At 39.9% G+C, this 23,774-nt stretch overlaps 1 protein-coding gene across 1 annotated transcript in view; it reads right to left on the bottom strand.

The window, feature by feature from the left end:
* Positions 1-747: 747 nt before the first annotated feature.
* The window catches only part of LOC135466544 (uncharacterized), a 54,368-nt gene continuing 31,341 nt past the window's right edge, over positions 748-23,774 (bottom strand). The window contains exons 15-17 of the mRNA XM_064744089.1: positions 5,489-5,557; positions 3,385-3,552; positions 748-2,332 (exon numbers count right to left, since the gene is read on the bottom strand). Coding sequence (XP_064600159.1) covers positions 1,787-2,332; positions 3,385-3,552; positions 5,489-5,557 — 783 coding nt within the window. The 3' untranslated portion in view covers positions 748-1,786. The remainder of the gene's footprint in view (positions 2,333-3,384; positions 3,553-5,488; positions 5,558-23,774) is intronic.

Raw genomic sequence — 23,774 nt, 5'->3', positions numbered from 1 at the left:
GTTGTATGTGAACTATTCTTGAGTAGGGCGTAAAACACCACTCAAGTAAATCCTATAGTAACTAATCGGTTGATCTGTTATTGAGTGAGTGAGTGAGTGGTTGGGGTTTAACGTCGTTCTTCAGTCAATTTTTCAGTCATATGACGACGAAGAAATCCTTAGAGTGCATGTGATGTTCCTCTTTGTTGCAGGACTGATTTCCACCGCTCTTTTATCTAGTGCTGCTTCACTGAGACGACTTACCGATGACAAGTAAGCTGCCTCGCCCGAGCCATTATACTGACAGGAGTCAACCAGTCGTCGCACTAACCTCTCATTGTATACCAACCGTCAACCAACGGTCATTTGTGGAATTTTCACGAAAGATAGGAAATCATGGGGCAGACATCTGGTCATGTACTTCGAAATCAGAAGGAAGCAGATGAGGTGGGCGGGTCATTTTTAATTGCCAATAGATTGACTTGTTTACACTATAATTTTTCACTTATGTGATGGCTCTTTCAGTATTATTGGTGCAAAAAAAAACACAGTGAGCGGGTTAAACCACTGACCAATGGCATGTTACTGACGAACTTTGTGACACACGGATATGTAGTCCATATTGGTGGAAAATAAGCAGTCTTCAACGGAAGTTAGACTGTACAAAAGGACAATGACCAAGATTGAACTCACAACGCTTGTGTCCTATCTAATAATTGCCTAGAGAAGCGATAATGAAATACGTATATTTAGTCGTCATAAAGCATATAGATGAAGTAAGTTTATTTCATAGGGAATACATCATGAACCAGCCGTGATGAAACAGACAGTAAACCAATGTTAACATAATTATATGATTCTTAAATTATCACATTAAACATCTCCTGTGGTGCAGCAGGGAATATAACAAAAATTAAAATGCAGTTCAATAAAGAATATGCATGTATTTGTTGTTAACACAAAACCCAATATATATATCTTTAACACAATGAAAACATTTTTCATAATAAAGGAGGGATACCGTGTCTGATGTTAAGAGGACACATGTTCTGCCTTACCAGACCTTATTTTGTTCCAGTAACTGCGTCACGATCTTATAAAAATTGTCTGTTTGTAAAACAATGGAATCTGTCAAAGAAAGTTCGCTTGAAAAGAAATGTTGTAAAAGAATATTTCTTATTCAACTGCACATAAATCATATTCCATCATTACATTTTTTTAGACATGTGTGATTTATTTAGCAAAAACACTACAAATCTGTCTTGACCACGTCAGCATTGATTGTAGCACAAAGACTAGTGACATAGCCCATGCATATCATCGTCGTTATAAACCCATGTAATGTCTTCAATCGTCTACTTCAAATGTGAGGAGTATATGCGATCCAGACTCATCAATAACTTTGATCACATCGCAGACTACTGTACATTTTCGAGATTTGATTTTTGAACATTTGTCAAATTAACGTGTAGCTTTACTCATTCACGCTAATATACATTTCACGGTGATTTTTATACCGATAAAAGCACACTCAGGCTGGAAAATCTTAATGGAGGACAATGAAGTGCTAGCATCCTTCCTTGCACAGGATAAGTTCATAGGACATTCAGTCAAGGATAAGCTTACAAAGTGTGTCTCAACAATTGCGCTACGCATTAAGAAAATATAGCACTTTATTCTTCTGTGTCTCATAAAACGACGTTATTATCCAATAAGACCGCACAAAGTTCTTCAGTGCGGAATCACAGATGATATCGTTTGGCACATTGGAGGCGATAGCTTTCTCTACAAAAATGTCAATCCGCCATCAAAGTTTTGTGGGTTGTGGTTTCCGCAGTTCTCCGCGGATGGCCTTCCGAAGACGAGGGTTCATGTCGTGTGGATCAAATCCCGTAGGCACGTAACCGTTCATTTGATTATGTCGCAATGGGGATTGGACAGAAGACTCCGGCACAAAACTCGTTGACGTAATCGACCGTTCTTGTCCGGACATTAACGGTGAATCTGTTTCAGTTTCCATTTCAAGAGAATCTCCACCGTTCAGATGAAGTTTATGAAACTGAAGCTGCTCGGAATCGTTCGGTGTCACGGTGCCATTGGCAATGTTTGTAACTTCAATATCCCCGTTTATGATCCCTGAATTGGCTAAGGGAAAGGCGTCGCTGAGCAGTTGATTCATTTCTTCCATTTGCTCCTGTTTCCGCCTATGTTCTTGGATTTGTTCCAGAAGAAAGCTGTCGTTGATGAGCTGCTGAGCACGTCGTTTAGCGTCCTCCATGTCTGGACTTGGCGAAGGTTCACGAACAGGATTGCTGACAAGCTGCTGTTGTCTATTTAATGTTTCTAATAAGTCCTACAACAGATAAAGGCAATACTATTTAATGACATCAGCGATGGCATTTCACTTTTCGAGAGCTGGTGCAGAGACAAGCTGGCGAGGACAGCGAGGTATCAGGCGTGAAAATGAACGCTGGTGTTTTTCCACAAACAGCTTAGCAAAAAACTGAACATAAAATATGGAAAACCCGAAAACGTTAATAATAATAAAATTTTACATCTTGCTTGAAATGTTTACGCAATTGAATTCTACATGCAAATAAGACGACTCCTCGTAAGAGCTTCGGATTTCAGTATCTATTCTCCATTTATGGCCACTGAACTGGCCAAAGGAAAAACATCAGTGAACAGGATGATTAAGGTTCATATTGAAACAGTACGTGGCAATCTGTGTACACAATTCAATCAAACAAAGTGTCCCACTTCTGTTGTGTCGTGTTTTTAACCCGAAGAACTCAGTGGCATTTTGACTTTTCCAGAACCTAATACAGTATCTAGGGACGACATATTAATCACACCTATTACATTAGTTATGCTTTAAATCTCATACAGTATCATATTTTATATAAGAATATGTAAAGAAAGGTGATCCAAATGTTACAAGATATATGAGTCAAGAAGAAACGTTTTCATTTAAAACAATGCGAACCGTTGAAAGCTTGAAACTGAAAACCTATTTATATAATTATTTGTTATTCCCAGTTGCCAGCAAACTGAATCCGACCTTAAAATCAAACTTGTACAATACGTGGGCGGAATTTATTAACAGAGTCACATCGAAATATACGATTTCGGCAGTTTTCTACTTTTTGACATTTTACTCATGTACGGTATTCCCTCTCTACGTAAAAACATAAAACGATGTTAATGAAACAGGTTAGTAATAGAATGCTTACTTTCACTTATATCAAACACACATTGCTACCGTACCGTAAATCTGGAAGTTATGTTATTCACGACTTCACTGTTATGCGTTCTCAAACCTACCTGAGTTGGATGTTGAGGCGACTCTATAAGCGGGTTAGTTTGAGGTGCGACTGGTTGGCCAGAAGGTGTGCTGTAACCTACCTGAGTTGGATGTTGAGGCGACTCTATAAGCGGATTAGTTTGAGGTGCGACCACTTGGCCAGAAGGTGTGCTGTAAGCAGGGTGGAGTGACGGCGAAAAGTAAAGAGTTTCCAGAGGACTAGCCGAGTCAGCATCGGGGTTCAGCAACGGTTGCTGAAGAGGTTCATTCTGAGGCAAGATAGAACAAAGCAATCACCCAAGGGAAGCACAGGGAAGAGTGATGGCTGTGTCAACGTGCATGTTAAATAGCGGCAAAAATTGGTGCTAAACAGAGCCTGTAAAACAACGAGCTACACCACTTTGCCGGTTTGCCCTTACAACTACCTGATGAATTTAGTGTTTCAAATTGCATTTTCAATGTGGAACACAAGCGCCATCTGGTAGTTGAGGAGGCAAACAGGCGAAGCTGTTTGAGATTCGCCCCTGACAGACTGGTTAAATAAAATTTTTTAATGACCTATACCCAGTTTAACATTATTGACTTAATTTCCTTTTTCCATATAGTAGTATGAGACTGGCATTCAGGTTTAAGTCTGATTTGAATAATGCTCGCAATACAGTTTTGAACAACAATTCTCTGCTCAAACTGGAAATTTGTTTCTATATGGTGCGTAGCATTTTTATCATACCTTAAATTAAAAAAAAAAAAACAACAGAAAACGTCATAAAATGTTCATAATTCCAGACAATGGCGTCTTGTGGGACAAAGAGAAGGCCAGGTCTCTACATTTTACTACATATCCTTTTTGAACGCAGGAAAGTTATGAACCTTTGTTTTCAAAAATATATGGAAGCAAAATATATGGATACAATATTCCAGGAAGCTTGGTACCACGATTCTTGTTCTAGATGATGGTTGGCATGGAAATACGCGGTACATTTATCTTTCGTTATTTAACCTGGAGATGACTTGGCCTGTTATGGACAATTAGCCGGGATGATTACAGCAACTATTGTGGCAACAAGTCTGAACATAATCATCAAACAGGAAAACACTCTACACAGATAAATAAAACCTTCAGCTCAGTAGCATCCGATATCACAGGCCTTTCACAAGGTAAGTCGAGAAAAAATAATTTCTATCCACACTCCTCAAGATCATAAATGGAGAAAAAATACTTTAAAAGAATTAAATTAGGCTTTTATATCCGATTTTAGCAACTTCAGGTTTGATTTGTAGGGAAATGTTAACACGATTGTCATCAGCAACTAACATGTTAATTATTCAGTAAATATGTTGTTGAAACGGATAATTTAAGGGGGGGGGGTGAAGAAGATCATGAAATAAAATATTGTCTCCTTTTCTCATCAAATATATTAAAGGATTAATTCACAACTTATTATATTAGTCAAAGAGCAAGTAGTTAATAGAAGTGCAGGCTTTGATACAAGTTAGAAAAGCTAACGGCAAAGTCAAATTAACTACTGTTAGTTCTCCCTAGTCTATTAGTTATTTGCACATCCAAAACATTCCCATTTAGTGTCGTACTTACACATATTACACAAATCAGAGCTGTAAAAATTAGCAAAACAACAACATAGTCTTAACGCTTTTAAATACTATGACACTGATCTTGTTTGAGTATTGATGCATTTTGGCAGAATTTAAAAAGTAAGTAAATTATTACTTTTACATTAAGATTTCATTAACAGAACTAATCACTAGGAGGACTGCCCAATACATGGCAAGATACTGAGTCGTGTTATGCCTCAGTTCATCGGACAACTGTCGCATAAGACAAACTGAGACTGACGGAATATCCGGACAAAGAAACAAATGAATGAATCGATGTTAAGGAATAGTTGCTATTGTTAAGTTTCTGCTGTTATATTCTTCACGGAGCGACACCTATAATTAATTAACGTATGAAATGAGAATTCAAGTAATCTCTTTACTCATAGAATGAAGTATCATTTTATATTCGTCACACGAGAGAGACACCACACACCACAGCAAAAACCCGCCAATCAGATCACAAAAAACAAACCCTTTTCAATAAAGCTAAATCAGTTGCATCATCGCTGATACGTGCACAAATATTCTCTTAACTTCGTGTGACTGAAGCTTTTTGGCATGGAAACACGAAGAGTAGTACAAGCTTACCTGCTCAGCCCCTCTCTTATCTGGCCTCCGTGGCCTTGCTCTCATGTTTCGCCCCAGTTTTGTTCTCTCCTGAAACACCGCAATAGGAGAAATGAAACACAAAAACAGACAAATTGAAACAAGAAACAGACAAATTTAAACCTTAAAATAGAAGGATTAACATAACAAATCAGAAGGATAGAAATATCAAAAAACGAGCATAGAAATATCAAAACAGAAAACATAAAATGTCAAAATCAGAAAAATGAAAAATAAAAAAGACAAAAAGACAAAAATAAAGGAAATGGCTTGTAACGCCAAAGCACAGAATCACTTACTCAAAATAAAAAAATAAATAACTAAAAATAAAACCTCTACTATAAATTTTGGTTTTCACGTGTACTGCTCCATTTTGAAAAGAGTTTTCAGTAAGACCTATTACAAAGATTACTTAGTTGGACATGAGCACAGATGTTGAGTAAGCTCCGGGTAAGAATTACGGGTTACGGCTGACAGTATGCTGACTAGACTGACAAATAGCGCTGAGACAAAGTCTGTACAAGCCGTCTTAATGACAACTATTCCTGGTTCTGACGCACAACAATGTGAGTGATGTGTGACGGCAAGTTAGGTAACTCAGCTGTATGCACTTTTATTGATTTGCAAGGGTTTAGGAATGATTGATTTTTGAGTCCTGTTGTCATTACAACAACAACGTGACTTACAGTGAGTGTGGAGAAGAAATTTGGGAGGAAAAGAAACAAGTGGACGGGAGCAAAATGGAAACAAGAAATAAAGTTAGCCAAGAGAAGATTTGTGCCCGAAAGAAATCTTAATTTTAGATGGATGGATGGATGGATGGATGGATGGATGGATGGATGGATGGATGGATGGATGTGTGTATGTATGTGTGTATGTATGTGTGTATGTATGTGTGTATGTATGTGTGTATGTATATATGTCGCACTTAACAATTTTTCAGTCATATGAAGACGAGGGGTCATTAAATGTATGTATATATAGGGCCCACTGTGTGTTCTCTTGGCAGGGCGAGTCCATGCCGCCAAAGTGGTGCCGGATGGATGGATGGATGGATGGATGGCAGGGCGAGTCCATGCAGCCAAAGTGGTGCCGGATGGATGGATGGATGGATGGATGGATGGATGGATGGATGGATGGATGGATGGATGGATGGATGTATGTATGTATGTATGTATGTATGTATGTATGTATGTGTGTATGTATGTGTGTATGTATATATCTCGCACTTAACAATTTTTCAGTCATATGACGACGAGGGGTCATTAAATGTATGTATATATAGGGCCCACTGTGTGTTCTCTTGGCAGGGCGAGTCCATGCCGCCAAAGTGGTGCCGCCACTGAAGTATCAAGCCGAAGTCACCAGATATAAGTGACACCCCACCCAGTTATACTGACACCGGGCCAACCAGCCCTGTTTCCTTGCTCTAACCTCTCAGTGCTGAGCGTAAAAGCCAGGAAGTAACAAGTACTATTTTGAAAGTCTTTGGAATGACCTGACCTAAGTTTGATCCGGGTTTCCTTCGAGGCGGACGCTCTAAGCATTAGGCCATCGAAGCAGTCTTTAATTCTAGATAGATGAATTTCGACCAAAACGACGAGGGGTTGTGTGGCTGTGCAACTTAAGGGAAATGTACCTCATGCACAGGTTTCAGTGTGGTTTGTGCGATTCACAGAGCGGATCGTTCGACTAAATCGTACTGGGGACATACGCACGCGGCATAGCGGGAACCTGCTACTCATGGAAAGGACTGATACATGTCGCAGATCTGATTCCGCGGAATACATTTGTTTCAAAAGATTTATTCATTAATTTCATGGTAGCTTAAAGCAATATCACGTATTTTTCACTTACCCAATGGCGGTCATATTTAAGGTTGAGTATATGGGTCTGAGTATATGTATATGTTGGTTATATGTGTCTAACGTGCCGCCGTTGATATATGATACATAATCTTGACATTTATGACCATGCTTGGAAACTCCCTGGGGCAATAATTAGGGAATGCTCCCTTATACATATTAATATGTTGTGAGTTACGTCGTGGGTGTACACGAGCAGGGTAAGATGAACAGAAGAAAAAACATGAAAGAAATGCAATAGAACATGTAAGTAGATAAGGGATCAACCTCTCGAGGGAAGTGATTGTCACCATATTATGAATAATACGTTAGCTTACATGACTCGGTAACGTTATCTATTCCTTACACGAGATCTACCTGAATAAATCCATATCATCTTGGTTTTGTGTGGAAGTGGGACGCCATTAGCCCTGGGTTAACACTAGCACTACCTGCTCCCTGAGGTATATCACTGGCCCACAGTCAGGAAGAAAAGACGGATTGCAGTGTGATGCCATCCACTGTAAACACCGTCATGATAAATCTGCCCGGCGTGTACAACCAATATCCATTATTACCACCCAAACATACATCTTTCCAAATGGACCTATGTGCTTCAACAACTATGAGCGTCTCAAAAACCACAGGGATTACCACGGCAGACAAATTCTAAGCGCCTTTTCCAGATATTTGACTTTAAAATCTGGCTGTTAAATGCAACGCAGACACCATTTCAAAACCTCTGAATAATACAAATTTGCAGTGTTTTTGGAAGGATAACGCCACCATAAAAACGAACCATGTACAAATAGGAGCCACTGTAGACTTGTGAATTAAGAGAGCGAATTGTGGTTTTCAATCCATTACGGCCAGGAAAAAGCGCCAACATGTCTGCTTGGGTGGAATTCAAAGTGCCTCGTAATAAAATGGACGACAAGGGGTAAGACAAAATGCCTGGCTTTATGTATTGGATACTTCACCAGAGCTTTTTTCTGATATTTGACAGCATCCATGTCATTTCACCAAAAAGTAGCAAGATAAATAACTTATATTTATTCATTCTTTACACCTAACACAAACTTTTGAACAAAACAACACGAACACATATATTAAACGAAATGATTTATATATCTTAATAATTCTTCCAAGTACTGCATAATGATAGCTTCTGGAAAATTAGTTTTTATGAAATAAAAAGCCTAATTACGTACCCTGCCTTATTTCTCCCGCATATCAATGTCTCATAAACGCGCAAAGGCAATCTACAATGCTGGAATCATAGCTGGAGTCTGCTGATACTTCAGTAATACACAGGGAAAGTCGATATAATCAGGCGCGAGTGATTGGCGAAAAGCGTAGCTGCTTTACGACGTATTAAATGCATCTGGTGAATTCTAGCCGACATTGGCGTGTATGGCAAACTGACGAACAGTAATCCTAACAGACTGTGTGGTCATAATGTTGACAGCGAAAGGCGATCAGTCATGAGCACGGTTTGTCACAAACACTTCCAGAGACAAGGCAAAATGTGGCTTTATTCATTCGTTTGACGTAATACGGCCAATGCTAGTGAGGCTACCTGGATGAAGACAGATTGGGGCTAAAAATGATGGACGGTAACATGATTCACTGTGTACTGGATTTCGACTTCAACAAAACTCTCCCATAAAATAGTTTGTTCGTGGCGAACCAGAGAGTTGGAATACGATTTCGTTGAATGGCTATACTACTAGCGTATAATGTGTAATAAATTATTGCAAGTAACAGCGAACGTATTCCAACAACTGAACAAATTAAAAGATTAATGCTTGGCTGTGGCAAAACAGTTCTTCCCCGGATCAATAAATTATGGCTTATCGCAAAATTTGGAGAGACGAGATGAATATAAATCATAGAATGAATCTACGCATGTTCCTGTTGTTTCAAGACCATTTAACATCATTCCTTTGAGAATAAAAAGAGTTGCCTTTTTGTCTTTTCCCACATAAAGTGCATTTTGTTCACTTGTAATATTTTTTCTAAACACTGGCTATTTCGACATCTAATGGTATTAGCAAAGACAAAACGCGACTCGAGTTTTAGGTGACGGAACTTTACGACTGCCACAGACCTCAAGTCACTTTGAACATAAGGAAATCAAGGGTAATGTAATTTGTCATACAGAAGGAATGGTAATCAATTTGCCAGCCTCAGTGGAATAACTTTCAATTGGATATGTTCAGAAAACGACTAGTAATACGCTTTTTACCGCTGCACTCACTCATTCGTGGAATAAGAAATTCGAAAATGAGTTCTAAAACCAGGATCAATAAGACTAACTTAGGGCAAAAAATATGTTCAGCACATAGCATGTCTTATCACATTTCTCAGCATACCACCAGGTTCTCAGAATGTAGCGTGCACTCCATCATAAAACGATAATACGCAGCTTCTTACACGAATGTTTCTGACACTTTCTGTAGCCTGATAACCAAGTATTCATATTGTACAAAATAACGCGATGTTGAAAATGGAATTATTTTGCATTTTTGAAAATGGAGTATCTTCCTTCTGCGTTTACTATAAAGAATAAACAGGAAAATTTGTATAAAAAGTATTGCTGCCAAATCACACAACAGATCGAAAACAAGGAATAAAAAGACCGGAAATCAGATTACTAAGGTTAACCTTAATACATTTCATGATGTCTATGTGAAGGTAAATGGTTTTGATGAAACGTCAAAATGCACTGAGGCTAACGGGCATGGTGTTTAAGGATGACCTTTAAAAATGAGTAAATTCCATTAAGTCGTGAGGACAAGCACGTCAAACGTGAGACTTGATTACACCTCAAAGATGCGGACAGCTGGGTGCAAAGATCGAAAGTAGGGGAAGATGAAATCAACTTACAAGTAGAAAGTATGCACACGAGAAGATGATATGGGTACAACCAACTGCTTCGTGCTACGGTCTCTTCGTCTGAATTAGACATTCATAAATACACCTGACCCATGGTTTGTTATCTTTCAACATTCATATACATGGTATCAGATGGTACGGTAGTAGCATTTTCTGACACAAAGATATGTTCTGAAACCCTGTCTTTCAAGACAATGTAACTTTTGCATATACTAACTTGTTTCTGATAGGTTCTTGAAAGGCAACTATTTCGAGAACTGTTTGGAAATATCCACATCAAAACGAAAGGGTTTGACTAAAAACTTGTCACCCACCAATCATCTTTGTCGAACAGACCCACACGGCTTGCCCTCGTATATCTTTACTGTTAACATCTCTACAGAAAGGAAAAAGAAATTGTTAGTTCCAACTACATTATTTGTTGTCACAAGCTTTCTCCAGGTAAGGACTGATTATCTTCTAGCACGCCATTATAAAATTAAAATCTTAGAAACCTCACGTTTCTCTGCAATGTGTTGAAATAAGCTCGAGGATCTCCAACGGAGATTTAAAAAAAAACACCTAAAGAAAAAGAAATGAGTCTGCTTCTTTCCAAAGCCTTTCTTTCTAATGGCCTAGGTTTCAGACGCTGCTCTGTGGAACGAAGCGGTCGTCTTGAAAAGTCCTTGGAGGCGTTGTCTGATCAGATTGTCAGACTTTACATATCAATGCATCAAACTAACTGTTCATTAATATCAACAGTGTGTGGAATATTCCGGCTTAATATCAATGTACATGTAACAGCTTTTTTAATATCAACATGCTAGGCTTGCGTTTTGTCCGACACTTTCATTCGTCATACAACAAATCTATCCATCGGATGATAAATAAAGGGACTGGAATCCCTGCCGCTCTTCTTTTCTCGTTAGACAGCCATCGTATAATTTCACTGTCCCAATCGCCATTGCTTCAGGCAGTCAGGATATCCGGTTATGTTGATGGGACATGACATGACCATACTTTGCAGAGACCTCAATACTTGCCGAAGCAAATTACACGAGGTGGTTGACAAATCACATAATCCATAACTTGGGTCAACAGGGGCCCCAAAGCCTGAACCCAGTCTGGCAAACAAAGAATGTGATGGAGGGTCGCTAACATTTTAATATCTCCATGCAGATCTTTATCCTCTCCAAGCTCTCTCCAATTGCTTCCCCTAAATCTCTATTTACATAACGACGGCTCATACGACGGGGGAAGGCGGACAGGTAATTTTAATTAGATCACAACGGACATTAGATCACAATGTCCGATCACTGACAATGGCGCGTAAAATTTACATTTAACAAGGTTCTTTAACTAAAGATGCCAATTCCACACGTACATAAGCTCTATTTAAAGGTAAGTATTTGGGTTCCATAGTTTTCTTAGGTCGATTTAGCAAAGTGAGTGAGTGATATTGCAAACAAGTCGCTGGTACATCTTCCTATGCCATGCCATTACGCTTCAAAAGTATTGCGTAAAGAATGAAAAAAAATTAAAAGGATGCAGTCGTCTCACGGGATATATCATAGATGCGGATGTCTTGCTTTTATTAAGCAATTCTTATATGGTATCAGTTCCTTTCAAGCAATTGCTATGCTTTCAAATTCCGTGGTGCTTTTTATTGTAACATAGACTAAGCCACAGGATCACCATTCGGCAGGTCGATCTAAGACTCCATTATTACAATCTCCTACATCTTACCTCTTTGCTGAAATCCAAGCAAAACAGATTCATTCTCGTTATATCCAGACAGATCCTTTTTTCAGTCGAAATAAATTATAGATGTCTGAAAACGTTTTGCTCCTTAATCCTCCGGAAACGGGACGGCCGCTTTTGTTCTCCACATGGCCGGGCGGTTGGCTATTTTTTTCACATTTACCATTACTGATGACAGCTGTCAGAATCGCATCGATGGAAGCCAAACAGATACTCTCAAAACTATCACGCCACTGTGTGAGAAGATCTCACTGTGTACAATCAACAGAGCCTACGCAAACAGTATCACATCCCAGACCGTGGCGTGGTATTCTGTTGCTGCGATCCTCGTGCTGTCGGAATTTCAAAGCCGACATACTTAACTCCTTGTATTCCCTAACTGACACAGCTTTTACTGGAACAGAACTGGGACTTCACGGAAAACGTGTCTTCTACTCGCTTGTCAATGACAGAGCCTTGGAATTGTTCGGAACTTGACAGTTAACCATCACCGAGTCGGACGACTTAATCAAATGGGTTATACACCAAAGTCATCGGAGTGATTTTGCTGGTCTCAAGACTGAAAAACGAACCAGCTCACTTCTCCACTTTGGGCCCACTGCGACGAGTCGGCCCTCCTTCGCTGAAATCATACACCACTCTCGCTACGGTGGGTTTGCACTGAATCAATAGCAGCCGCTTTTCGAGACAACAAGCATTTACCATGGGATTCAAATACCTGTTCTTTCGATAGCGAGAACTTACAGCCAAGAGAGACAGAGAGAGAAATAGCGTGGAAGAAGAAATTTGAAGAGCATTCTTATTTTTCTTCATATTGTTCAGAGCTCCAAGGTATATTTTGGAGTGTTTTATGTGCGAAGAAGGCATTCACGCTCACGCGTTACCAAGAACACAAAAGGGCACCATCGATCTTATACTATGTTCCGTGGCAGTACGTCAAAAGTTTACGATAAGAAAAAAAAATGACTTCAGCACATCTCCATCACTACCACTGTGTCTGTCGACTTTGACATCACCCCAACACACACAGCTTACTGACAATTAGCAGTATCTGCTCTATATCTCGTTATACCAAAACAAATTCACCAGGATTAGCGCGATCGAAAAATTCCATTTACTAGCTAGATCTAGATTTACCTTCTTCATATACGCTTCTTTCAACCAACCATTCCCTACACCATACGTTAAAATACACCCGAACCGTAAATTTATTTCACATGTGTAGATCTTTTTCGAATTACATGCTTTATACCAATAATAAAAAGAAGGTTTTAGAAAAATGGACGTCGTCTTTTCTTCACAGCCAAGTGTTGAGTCGATGTCTTGTCTATTACTGCGATATCCAATAAAAATATATAGGCATGTCGGCTGCTGCCAGCCAAATGATGTTGACGCATGCTTTACTTTTATCTGATGTTGTACGGTTTCAGAACAGTCATCTCGTCAAGGTGGACACACCGTCGGTTCCACATTAGCCAACCGTAATAACCAGGTGGTTGACAAACACAAGCCATGAATCTTAAGACATTCCAGCAAAAGTAGACGTCGATGGCAAGCAAGCGGACAGGGTGACAGGGAGAAAATCTTATTGAAAGGCAGTTACACGGAGGCCATATACAAGGGGCAGTTGACAAGTTTCACGATAGGATGATTCTCCTTACCGACGGGGAAGGTAATTCAATCGTTCGGTCCAAAGTGCTTTACTTCGCACCATCTGACTCAGCGCCAGTCTACGAGCTCTCATGATTATTACGATTTGTCCCCAACACTGATAAGATCACACAGTAGGACTGGTTACAGGAACCGGAAGACTACCTCGAGCTGTCCTGAGCTCTGACAATCGTCAGTAGCACAACCCCAGGTAAAGAAAAACGATGTATAGGGTACATCTCGGAAATATGAGAAAATGGGTATCTCGATAGGTTCATGGGCTTGGTAACATTTAGCATAATTTTAATATTTTTGGATCGTGAGCAAGAAGTGATGCTGGAGATCATTTTATGGGCGAAAAGATTTCCTCTTCCTGTTGTGTATCATCACGCATTTTCGCTGATGATCCCTGCATCCGCTGTTGTGCTATGTTTCTATTAGCAAGTCTGTAGGCAAGGGTAGGGTACCACTGGTTTCATGTGCGGCAAGCCTACGAATACGCACTGTAGAAGTGAACTGAACCAAAAAAGCCCGAAATGTTATCAGAATCAGACAAAGCCTTTGACATTGAGAAGTAGTTTAAAACCGCAAGCAACTAAAACATGTATCATTTCTCGTTTTTGACGTATTTGTCGTTTCTGCGTCTCTGGTTACACAAGATAGGAGCAGCAAATACACAAATGAACAACGCAGCTGAGGGAAAGGTGTTTAAGTAAGCAGGATGATGTATTAGCCAGTCTATCGAGAGAACCTCTGGCCAGAGACCAGCAGGCTTAACCCTTTCTCACACAACACAGTAAACCCGCTAACCTTAATACTTCTCCACAATCTCATTCGCCAACCATCGACTTAATACCAGCCCAAATAGAATAGGGCGATCGGCAAGGCCAAACAATGGCGTTACGCAACTCTCCACAGCATCGTATCTCTAATGTTTTGCCAGGGAGAAGACAATTTCCTGAGGATTATCCGTTCTACTGGAGAGACTTAATATCGTGTCTTCTCCCCAAAGTGACTGGATTGGCGTTATCAGGCCTGGGCCATGACTATTTAGACGAAAATACACCTCAGCTTAGAGTCGATGTTTGGCAATGGCTTCTGTACCATTGGAAGCCAACCATCCGGCCAGCTGCCTTAATTATACAAACGATCAATAACGGGTAATAGTACAGAGATTTCAGTCAGGCAATTCGTGTATTTCTCAGCGATTTAATAGCTCAAGCATAGAGTTTTCCCTCAGCACCTCGAAATAACTTACCCAAATTTCTGAACATGCCAAGCAGATAGTTCTGTCCCGTAATCTATACTCTTACATCTAATAATTTGGACTTCCTGACGATACTGTTTCAAAATTAGTTTAACTGTTCAAGTTTATGACATCCACGCCTGAAGTGTGAGGTAAATACAATTAACATTAATACGGTAAAATCTTCTGCCAGAGCACAAGTTGTTAACTGTCATTCATCAAAGACACGAATCACACAGTGAACAAATAAAACGATCATGGATGATTGACAAGTCATGTATATATACACAGTAATTATGGCTGATGTGTCACCTCGGAGTGTGGTAAATGAGAAGAGTTTGTAACATTCTATTTCTTTGATAATGTAAGGGAAAGATAGAAAGGCGTAATTCTTACATATGGCTGAATCATCAGTCTTGTCGCTGATGTGGACCCTTTTACCGAGCAACTTATGAAAAGCTCTATTATCTGAGTATCGTGCACAAGTCTCAATCGCCGGACGCTCACAGTTTTATTTATGTGCAGTGAATACGGAAGAATTCTCGTTCGTTTACCACTTTAGACTTGCGCAATAAGGCTTATTTTTTTCTGCCGAATCATAAATGACTCAGGGTCCCTGAGCGAGTTGCCAGACAATGAGTAACTGCAAATGTCACTAATTCTCACTGATGGTTTTACAGGTTCGTCAAATATGTTTCCCTCCGCTCAAAAAGGTGATCCGCCCTTGTTCGAGTCCCTTCTCCGTGCTAAACACCTGACAGAGCAAGATGCCTGATTCCATTCTGACGCTATTTTTTTTGTCAAATTGGTGTGATAAAACAATATCTACTTGAATGGGTTATGGACTGCATGATTAATAATTAAACAATGGTGCATTCATAACACAGAGACAATGTCTTCTGTGTGAAGTCAGTGTTTCAGTTTCCAAAACATACACTACAGGGCTAAGTCGCACGAAGATGTCGTACATGTACGATAATCACGGTCCACTTTCACAAAGCGGCGTACAACATTTATTTGTTGTACGATATTTTGTACGTTACTGTTAACGTACCATTGTCCTATATGTGCGATATGGTACAGGTACGACATATTTATGAAAGTAGCCCCTGATTAAATAGGGCGATGGTACGGTAATGGTGCCGTGCAAAATATCGTACGACAAATGTACCATAAAAAAGCAGGATTGGGCCCAGGATCGGGAATGAATTCAACCACTCTCTCTGAAATATGCAATATGCGCACAAATCATTTTAAATGTTTAAGTTATTATTTATAATTGTACCATTTTAAAGTTGACGTTACAACATCATTAATTACATGCAAAATGAAAGTTTCCAGAATTTGGCCGATACATTTCATCAGCGACAGGCAGAAATACTTGGCACTCTCAGTGATATATCCCCAGAGAACGGACATCAAATCACATGTACTTTAGTTAAATCAAAACACTTTTGCTGACCAAACTACATGCCTCGTAAGTGACAAATCAGACACACAGCTATAGAGTTGCTTCTCCCAACTACACAGCCTGTGCTCCGTGTCTGGTTTACTGTATATGCTATATCAGATTCAGCGAGAGCGTACCTTTCTTCCTTAGTGTTCGTTTAGAATTAGGCCTGTCCCCAGAGAGTGTTATGAGAAACTACGTACGATTTTAACATGTCTAACCCTGTGGGTAGTTAATCACCTCTTGTCGGGATACGCTTGACAAGCCTAATCCCCTGGGGAATTACAATGGCTCTCCACAGAACGTGTCGTGGGGCCAAGCGTTTCCCAGACGGTGTTTGTTTTGGAAATGGATCTTGCGGTTATCGACTTGGAACGCTCTTTACGGACTACGAATGGTATACGAATGTCGGACATAACTCTTATATTTGTAGCAGAGTTCTGTATATAGTCAATATGATATCACCAGGTAAGCGACTGCTTTCATTAAGACAAATTACAAAAAGACTTAAATAACTGCCACTCTGTCAATGTGTAACCATGACGTGACACAGTCACAACCAGTGCGATCGCATAATCGTTGTCCGGAATAGCCTTTGGTATATAATACATTTCCTTTCAGTATATTCCGAATTGTATTCCAGATCTCGCCTACTGATAAACAACATTCGGCTGTATCAGTAAATTTAATTTTAGAGATGGTTTTCCCCAAACTTCGATATAACAAATATACATTTTTAACCAATAACCTGTTTTAAATTAACCCACAGTCTGGAATTGAAATAAAACAGATCAGCTGTTCAAAGTCACCATCTTGCACGAGGAAAGGAAATGTTAAACAAAACCGATGTCCTCCATTCGTTTTTATTAATGTGGCGCAAGAGAAAATATACTGAGAGAAACGCTTGCTTTATGCCCTATAATTAATGCTTAGCAACATTAAAATACGAATTGTTGGCGTTTAGGACAGGGAAAGGCGAACCCAATGGAAACACCAGGAAATCAGTTTTGCATCGTGCAACTGTTTCAAATTCTGGACACATTTCATGTTCATATAGTTTTTCACTTTGGAACCTAAATCAGGAATGTCTCAGACATTTGAAGGCTTATGATCCAGTAGGTATTCCCCACGCCATGTCGAGCAGGGTGCGGTGAGGTTTTGGGAGAAGATGATTTATTCCAGGATCAAGCGTATCGCCTTTGCCAGAACTTGGCTCTGCTACACGTTCGTCTACCGATCCGGTCTAACGGGACAAAATGGATGTGTATATCAAGCAAGTAATACCGAAAACGTTAATCAGGGAAAACACCAGACACTCTGTGTCTCCTGGTTATCAAGATTGGTTAAGGGTTCTACAGTACAGTTGCCTCCCCTATACATCTCGCCTGAGGTTATACCTGTTTGAAATACCCACGGGAAAAATGATTTCCTTAACATTCAGACATGCAATATGGATATTATATAAAAGTGTAGACTACCTTCAGTCCACCGGGTTGATATACGGGAGATAAAGAAACATAAGCAATAAAGTTTGGATCTGAAGAGAGAAGCACATTCTAATTTCTGGGGGAGAAATTTGGGTGGATTTTCGACATTGAGGATTATTAAAAATGAATTCGGCGCGACTAGTACGACACTACTAAGCGATCCCAGTGTCACATTTGTATTTAAACACACAGCATAATGTTACAGCCAGTCTTTTGACCATTCAAATTTTTTTCTGGTAAATTTCTTCTAATGCCCCCACCTTTTCATTTATTTGATTTATTCATTTGATAATTGTTTTACGGCCTACTCAAGAATATTTAATAAAGTGGGGACCTTAGAGTGTAATCGTCAGAGATATATGGCAAAGAATATAGCACACAAGAAAAATGCATGCCGACTTGTGTCAAAATGATATCTAGGTTTTGCTCATAACTGTATAGCTAAGAAGCGTAAGTATTTGTGAGTTCTTTCCTCTTTGTGTTTCTTTGGACAGGCACAATAGACAGATGCGAATTTGCTCTAAGAAAATCTGCAACTCATGTGTTTCAAAATCTGCAACTGATTCGTTTCGAAAGTTACACACATCAATGTCAAATGAAAACAAATCAATCTTAAGGAAGTTTACTCGAAGATTGTGTAACCGGTCACAGACCTGAATGAAAATATTACATCTTTATCTGGTCTGTTTAAACAGTTAATGAAAATTTAATTAGCTAACCATCAATCTAAATTTGTCGGCTTAAACCAGAACAATCAACAATACGTTTGATGAGCAAGAAGAAGAACTATATGAGAGGCAGGGGTTTCAAGCAGGGGAATCACTGGTGATTTCTGAATGAAGATTCCCTATTTCAATTCAGCGATGGAACATTTATCACGGTAAAAACATTTCCACACAGAATACTTGTGTCACACTAGGCATAGCCTGGCAACAGACGGGTAACTGTTATTTGACATTTTCCTTGTTCTTATCGTTTTTTTTGAATATATAACAAGTAGGACCAAATGCCCACGGTTCAAGTCTGCTATGCAACCTTTCGCCTGATGTCTTAAATCAGGCCACGACTATCAACACGCATCTCATCTTTTATGAGATGTGTTTCTGTTGAAATCTGATGAAGGATTCTCTGGAGGTGATGTATCGGTCACGAAATGTATAGGTTTTACCGCTCCAAAATTGAACCAAGATTGCCAATCTGAGGGATTTTTTCCCACGACCACATCAATCCTTATATCATACATATTTAAACACGTAAAACCTTATTTAAGACAAAAAACTGGGTATCTGAGTGAGACTTTGGGACAGAAAGGCATTTTATGTCCCAAAAGATTGTCCCAGAGTAAGCAAAAAATGATGTCATTTAACACTGTTACAGCATATAAGGGTGTTTCAAAAATAATAAATTTGTTAACAGACAGGCAGATCTTCAATGTGTTATTTATTTGCCCACATCAAAACAAACAAACATGAATGTTAAGTAATGTAAGCGTGAAGTCCGACATGACATTCGTATACTACTTATGTACCACGAAGGGGCGTTCCAAGCCGATAACAGCAAATCCAAATTTCCAAATCAAAATAAATATAAGCGTCATGTCCGACATTCATCTACCATTCGTAGTCCGTAAAGGGCGTTCCAAGTCGATAATCACAAGATCCATTTCCAAAACAACGTTTAACACTAGCTCCCGAAGACAAAGGTATGTAAGAAATTATACAAATAAGAAACAAAGCCGGTAACACACAAGAGAGAAGCGGTCATCAGTTTTCAATGATGCCGGGCAGACAGTGGATATTCCAGGCATGAATTCCATACCAATTATAATATAATATAAGTCACCAGACCCGTGCTGTAAGACAAACAACACTGAAATCTGCCCAAAATGTCACTAGTACCATCTGTGTCATATATGGAAGTGGGGAGGGGGGGGGGGGGGGCTATAGACGTGCAAACCGATACCTCCTGCCTTTCTTGCCCTATTTGCGAGAATCACCTTTTTGGTTGCAAAAAAAAGTAAACTAAGTAAACTAAGTAAACCATGGAAACCATGAAGGGATAAAGTACAACAAAGTATACAGAATGCCTTAATTTGAGACCAAAATGAAGCGTTCATGTGTAGATCTATCGCAGCCATTAGAATAGTATTTCAAGGTCAGTACCGCTCGACCGTTCCAAAACATTCAGCAACACTAGTCTCAACTGAATAACAATGTGATAAAAAAAGGCAAATGTAAGCGAAGCAATAACCTATGTTCGATGTTACTGGGAAAATAATACATACGCCATAAATGCAATCCAAAATCCAGTCAAAACCGACGGAGGTCAATTGTGAAAGAGGGCAAGAAACTGAAATCGGACAACGAACTCTCGCTTAATTCAAGACGTGTTCAGTTGTCACTCACAGACACGGTATGCTCAATAAGGGATACTAAACACAGTGCAAGTACAGGTTTTAATCAAGAGACTCTTTTGTGGAGGAGGCAAAAAACAGAGCCGGGTTCCAGCCGCCGCACGAAGCACCGCCAATCGAATAATGTGATTACTATTGATTCAGAAAACACTGGCAGGTTTGACGAGGCCAAATCTGTAACGGCATTAGCCCAGCAAGGAAAAGTCGAAGAGTTTACGTCATTTCTCTATCGTTCATTGATTTATGTCAATTTGTAACTGATAACAGAAGTTCCCAGAGAGAGCGGAAAATGACTTATATCATCAGAATTGCTTTATGACGATTTATACAGCACCAAGGGAATACTGGCGGAAGCAGCTGTGAATTATTTTCGCCGAGAGATGACTTAAAATTTCATGGGTTTTTGAAGCGTGTGACACCATGTAAGGACTTTTGTGAGTGTGCCTCATGGTGGAGAGATTCCTGACTGATTGAATTAGATCAGATTAGATGGCTGATTGAGTTAGCCGAGATAAGATAAGACGATAAATAGACTGATCAGCTGTCACGAATGGCGGTGTTAAGCGACGACCTTCTGGTTTATTTCCGTGTGAATACACACAAAAACACAAGCAAAAAAGTAAAATTCGAAGATGCTGGATGCCCAAATCATGATCTAGGCAAATCGCTTAGGAAATTCTTTTCTAACTTGAATTTGAAAAGTTGAAATATCATTTTAAAACTTATGTTTGGTTTCTAGAAATTTTAAATTTTGCCCACCACATCAAGATAAATGTGACAACTTATATTACTAAAAAAAAAACAAAAAAACACCGTGACAAAATTTTAAAATATTACCGACGGAACTCTTGTGTGATCACAAAAGGGAAAAGGAAAAGTCAACGTATCAACCATTTAACAAAAGTTCAGGAAATGTTAAACACTGGCATGTTATTATTTACTGAAACATGATAACAGTCCAGCTGCTTTATGTGGGAAGGTCTGTCAGCAGCCTGCGGATGGTCGTGGGTTCCTCCGGGCTCTGCCTGGTTTCCTCCCACCATAACGCTGGCCACCGTCGTATAAGTGAAATGTTCTTGAGTACGGCGTAAAACACCAATCAAATAAATAAATAAATAAACCCTGTTGCTTTTTACACCAATCATTACTTTGTGCACGTCTAAGTAATTAAAATGTTCCAAACTATTTACAGCTTCTGGCTCCTTAAGTTCTTGAGGACAGGCATTTAGGAGTCTTCTTAAGATGCTTATATAGAGAAATGGCAATTTATTGATAATAAGTAAAACGTCTGATTTCATATAATCTGTTGCTTTGCTGAAGTAGCAATTGATATGACAAGGAAGCACCAGCATTAAAAAATTTCAACAACTACACTTTATATATATGAACGTATATCTCACTCTTTATGTCCCTTCTTTGGCTTTGGTACACTAATTGGCTAATTAATGTTGCTGCTCTAAAATCGCACAGGGCGACAACACAAGTGTGTGTGTGTGTGTGTGTGTGTGTGTGTGGAATATAAAGGCTCGGGATACCATAATCCTTACTGGACACCAGCAGTCCGTCCCAGAGACGGAATCCTGCTAGATGAGATTTAGGTCAAACGGGGATGGGTATGGAAGCAATCGAGAATTACAAACAGCAATCTGTTCCCAGTGTGGTCACAGTACACATATCAGATAGGCTGTATTAAATAAAGCCCTTCCCTAGCCTCCCTAAATACAAATCGCTTGATTCTTTCCATCAGTAGAGAGCTCGCACCTAAAACACAGATTCTCGATCTACACATGCCAAGAACACTGGATTCATCATCATCAACGGAAGGTACGAGTTGCTGACTAACATCGTTTGTTCCTTGGCGGTTCGTTAAGCTCCTGTAGGTCGAAGTAACTTTGGCGACTTCAAAACAATACGTGGAAAATATACCTCATCTTGAATACTGAGATTGGCAGAACGTGAAGTTCTACTGAATAAAAGATCTAATTGCTCTTACGCTTCTACCTTAACTCGACACAGAACGGCAACTGTATGGAATAGGGTAAACCGATGTTTACTACTTACCTTTTTGGCCATATCGAAGCAAAATAGACTCATTGTCACCGTTTTTAGTAGATTATGGAATTTCCCAATAAAACACAAGACGATTAGCACTATTCAAACTTCCCTGTAGATTGTATCAGGTTGAGGTGAACGGTCACACAGTGAATAATTCTGCAGCCAAACTTAAGCTAGACATCGTTGATACGTTCTTCAAAACTTGCAAGCAATAAAGCTGGTTGCTGAGCTACAATATTGGCGCTATGAGTTTGATTATAATCCGAAACCAACTGTTCGCCCAACTGTTTGTGCTCCGTACCCCATTCACAAGCGTCAGCTATCTGAAGCAGTTGATCCACTCTCACGGCAGGATCTAAATGCTGAGTACCAAGCCGCCGGCGAAAATAGGGAAACTCGTGCGCAGTCTATATAGTAGGTTTGGTAGCTGAGTAATAGACTGTGTTATCTTGATAAGTGCACAGCACATTGACGAAAGACCCCAGAATCCGTTGTGAGACCCTTATATGGCGCCTTTCACAACTGACGGCTATAACGTTACCCAACCGCGACCAGACAGACGTCTTCAAGAGCAGAACAAGAAGTTGGTGGTTAAACCATTTCCCTAGTCGTCACATTCCAGTCGCTGGATAGGCTCCCGTAATCAGACCATAATCAATAGCAGCTAAGGCTCAAAACCTTCTAACACATCCGGCCTGCCCCGGCTTTATCATCCATGTGTAAGATTCTCCAATACGGTCAAATAAACAGGACAAAAATCAAGCGTTTTCCGCCTCGTCCCTTTCCACTCATACCAATGGGGGCCACTTACCCTCGCGCCATCCTTCAATCAGCGAATTTATTTTTGCGCCAATTTTCTAACGCAGTGAAAGGAGCCCATTTTCGTCACCGTCAATGCAAGCGCCCGGGAAATTAGCCACTCTAGAAGCAGCTACAGCCTAACGTAGATGACCCGGTCTGAAATTCACCAAACCCTTGCAATTTACTTCTTAATTTCCTTTGCCGATATCACATCAGTACACACAAAAGTGTCCGGGTCTTGGATCAACATTCCGAGAGGCAGGACAAGACTACGCGTCAGCGAGCCCCTCTCTGGTGGATGGAGCACTGCTTTTATGCTATCCAGATTGGAAATCTGCCCGTGCGAGGACAAGCAGTCGAATTGAGGCGTCCGTGTCTGCATACAGATCAGCTAAACGCTCCTCGGCCACAATGCAGTATTTACCCTAGTATAACTACACTCCAGAGCCCAGTCATACGAAAACAGTATTCCCAGCGTTAAATGGAATCAGGAGACAGTTTTAGCACATCTCCTCAATCCTATCCCTGCTGAATGTCACTTTGCATGCAGTTATCAGACTCAGATCGAGCTATATCGCGCAACCTTTGGTTTGAATTCGCCAGAGTCACCCACGCGAAGCTAGAAACTCTTTGTACGTATCAAAAACCGGGGATGGGGTTAAAATACACTGGGAACGACACATA

The sequence above is a fragment of the Liolophura sinensis genome, chromosome 6 (assembly GCF_032854445.1).
Source record: "Liolophura sinensis isolate JHLJ2023 chromosome 6, CUHK_Ljap_v2, whole genome shotgun sequence".
Classification (NCBI taxonomy): domain Eukaryota; kingdom Metazoa; phylum Mollusca; class Polyplacophora; order Chitonida; family Chitonidae; genus Liolophura; species Liolophura sinensis.
Note: the sequence above shows the minus strand (reverse complement) of the source record. Positions and strands in the feature narration are given on the sequence as shown.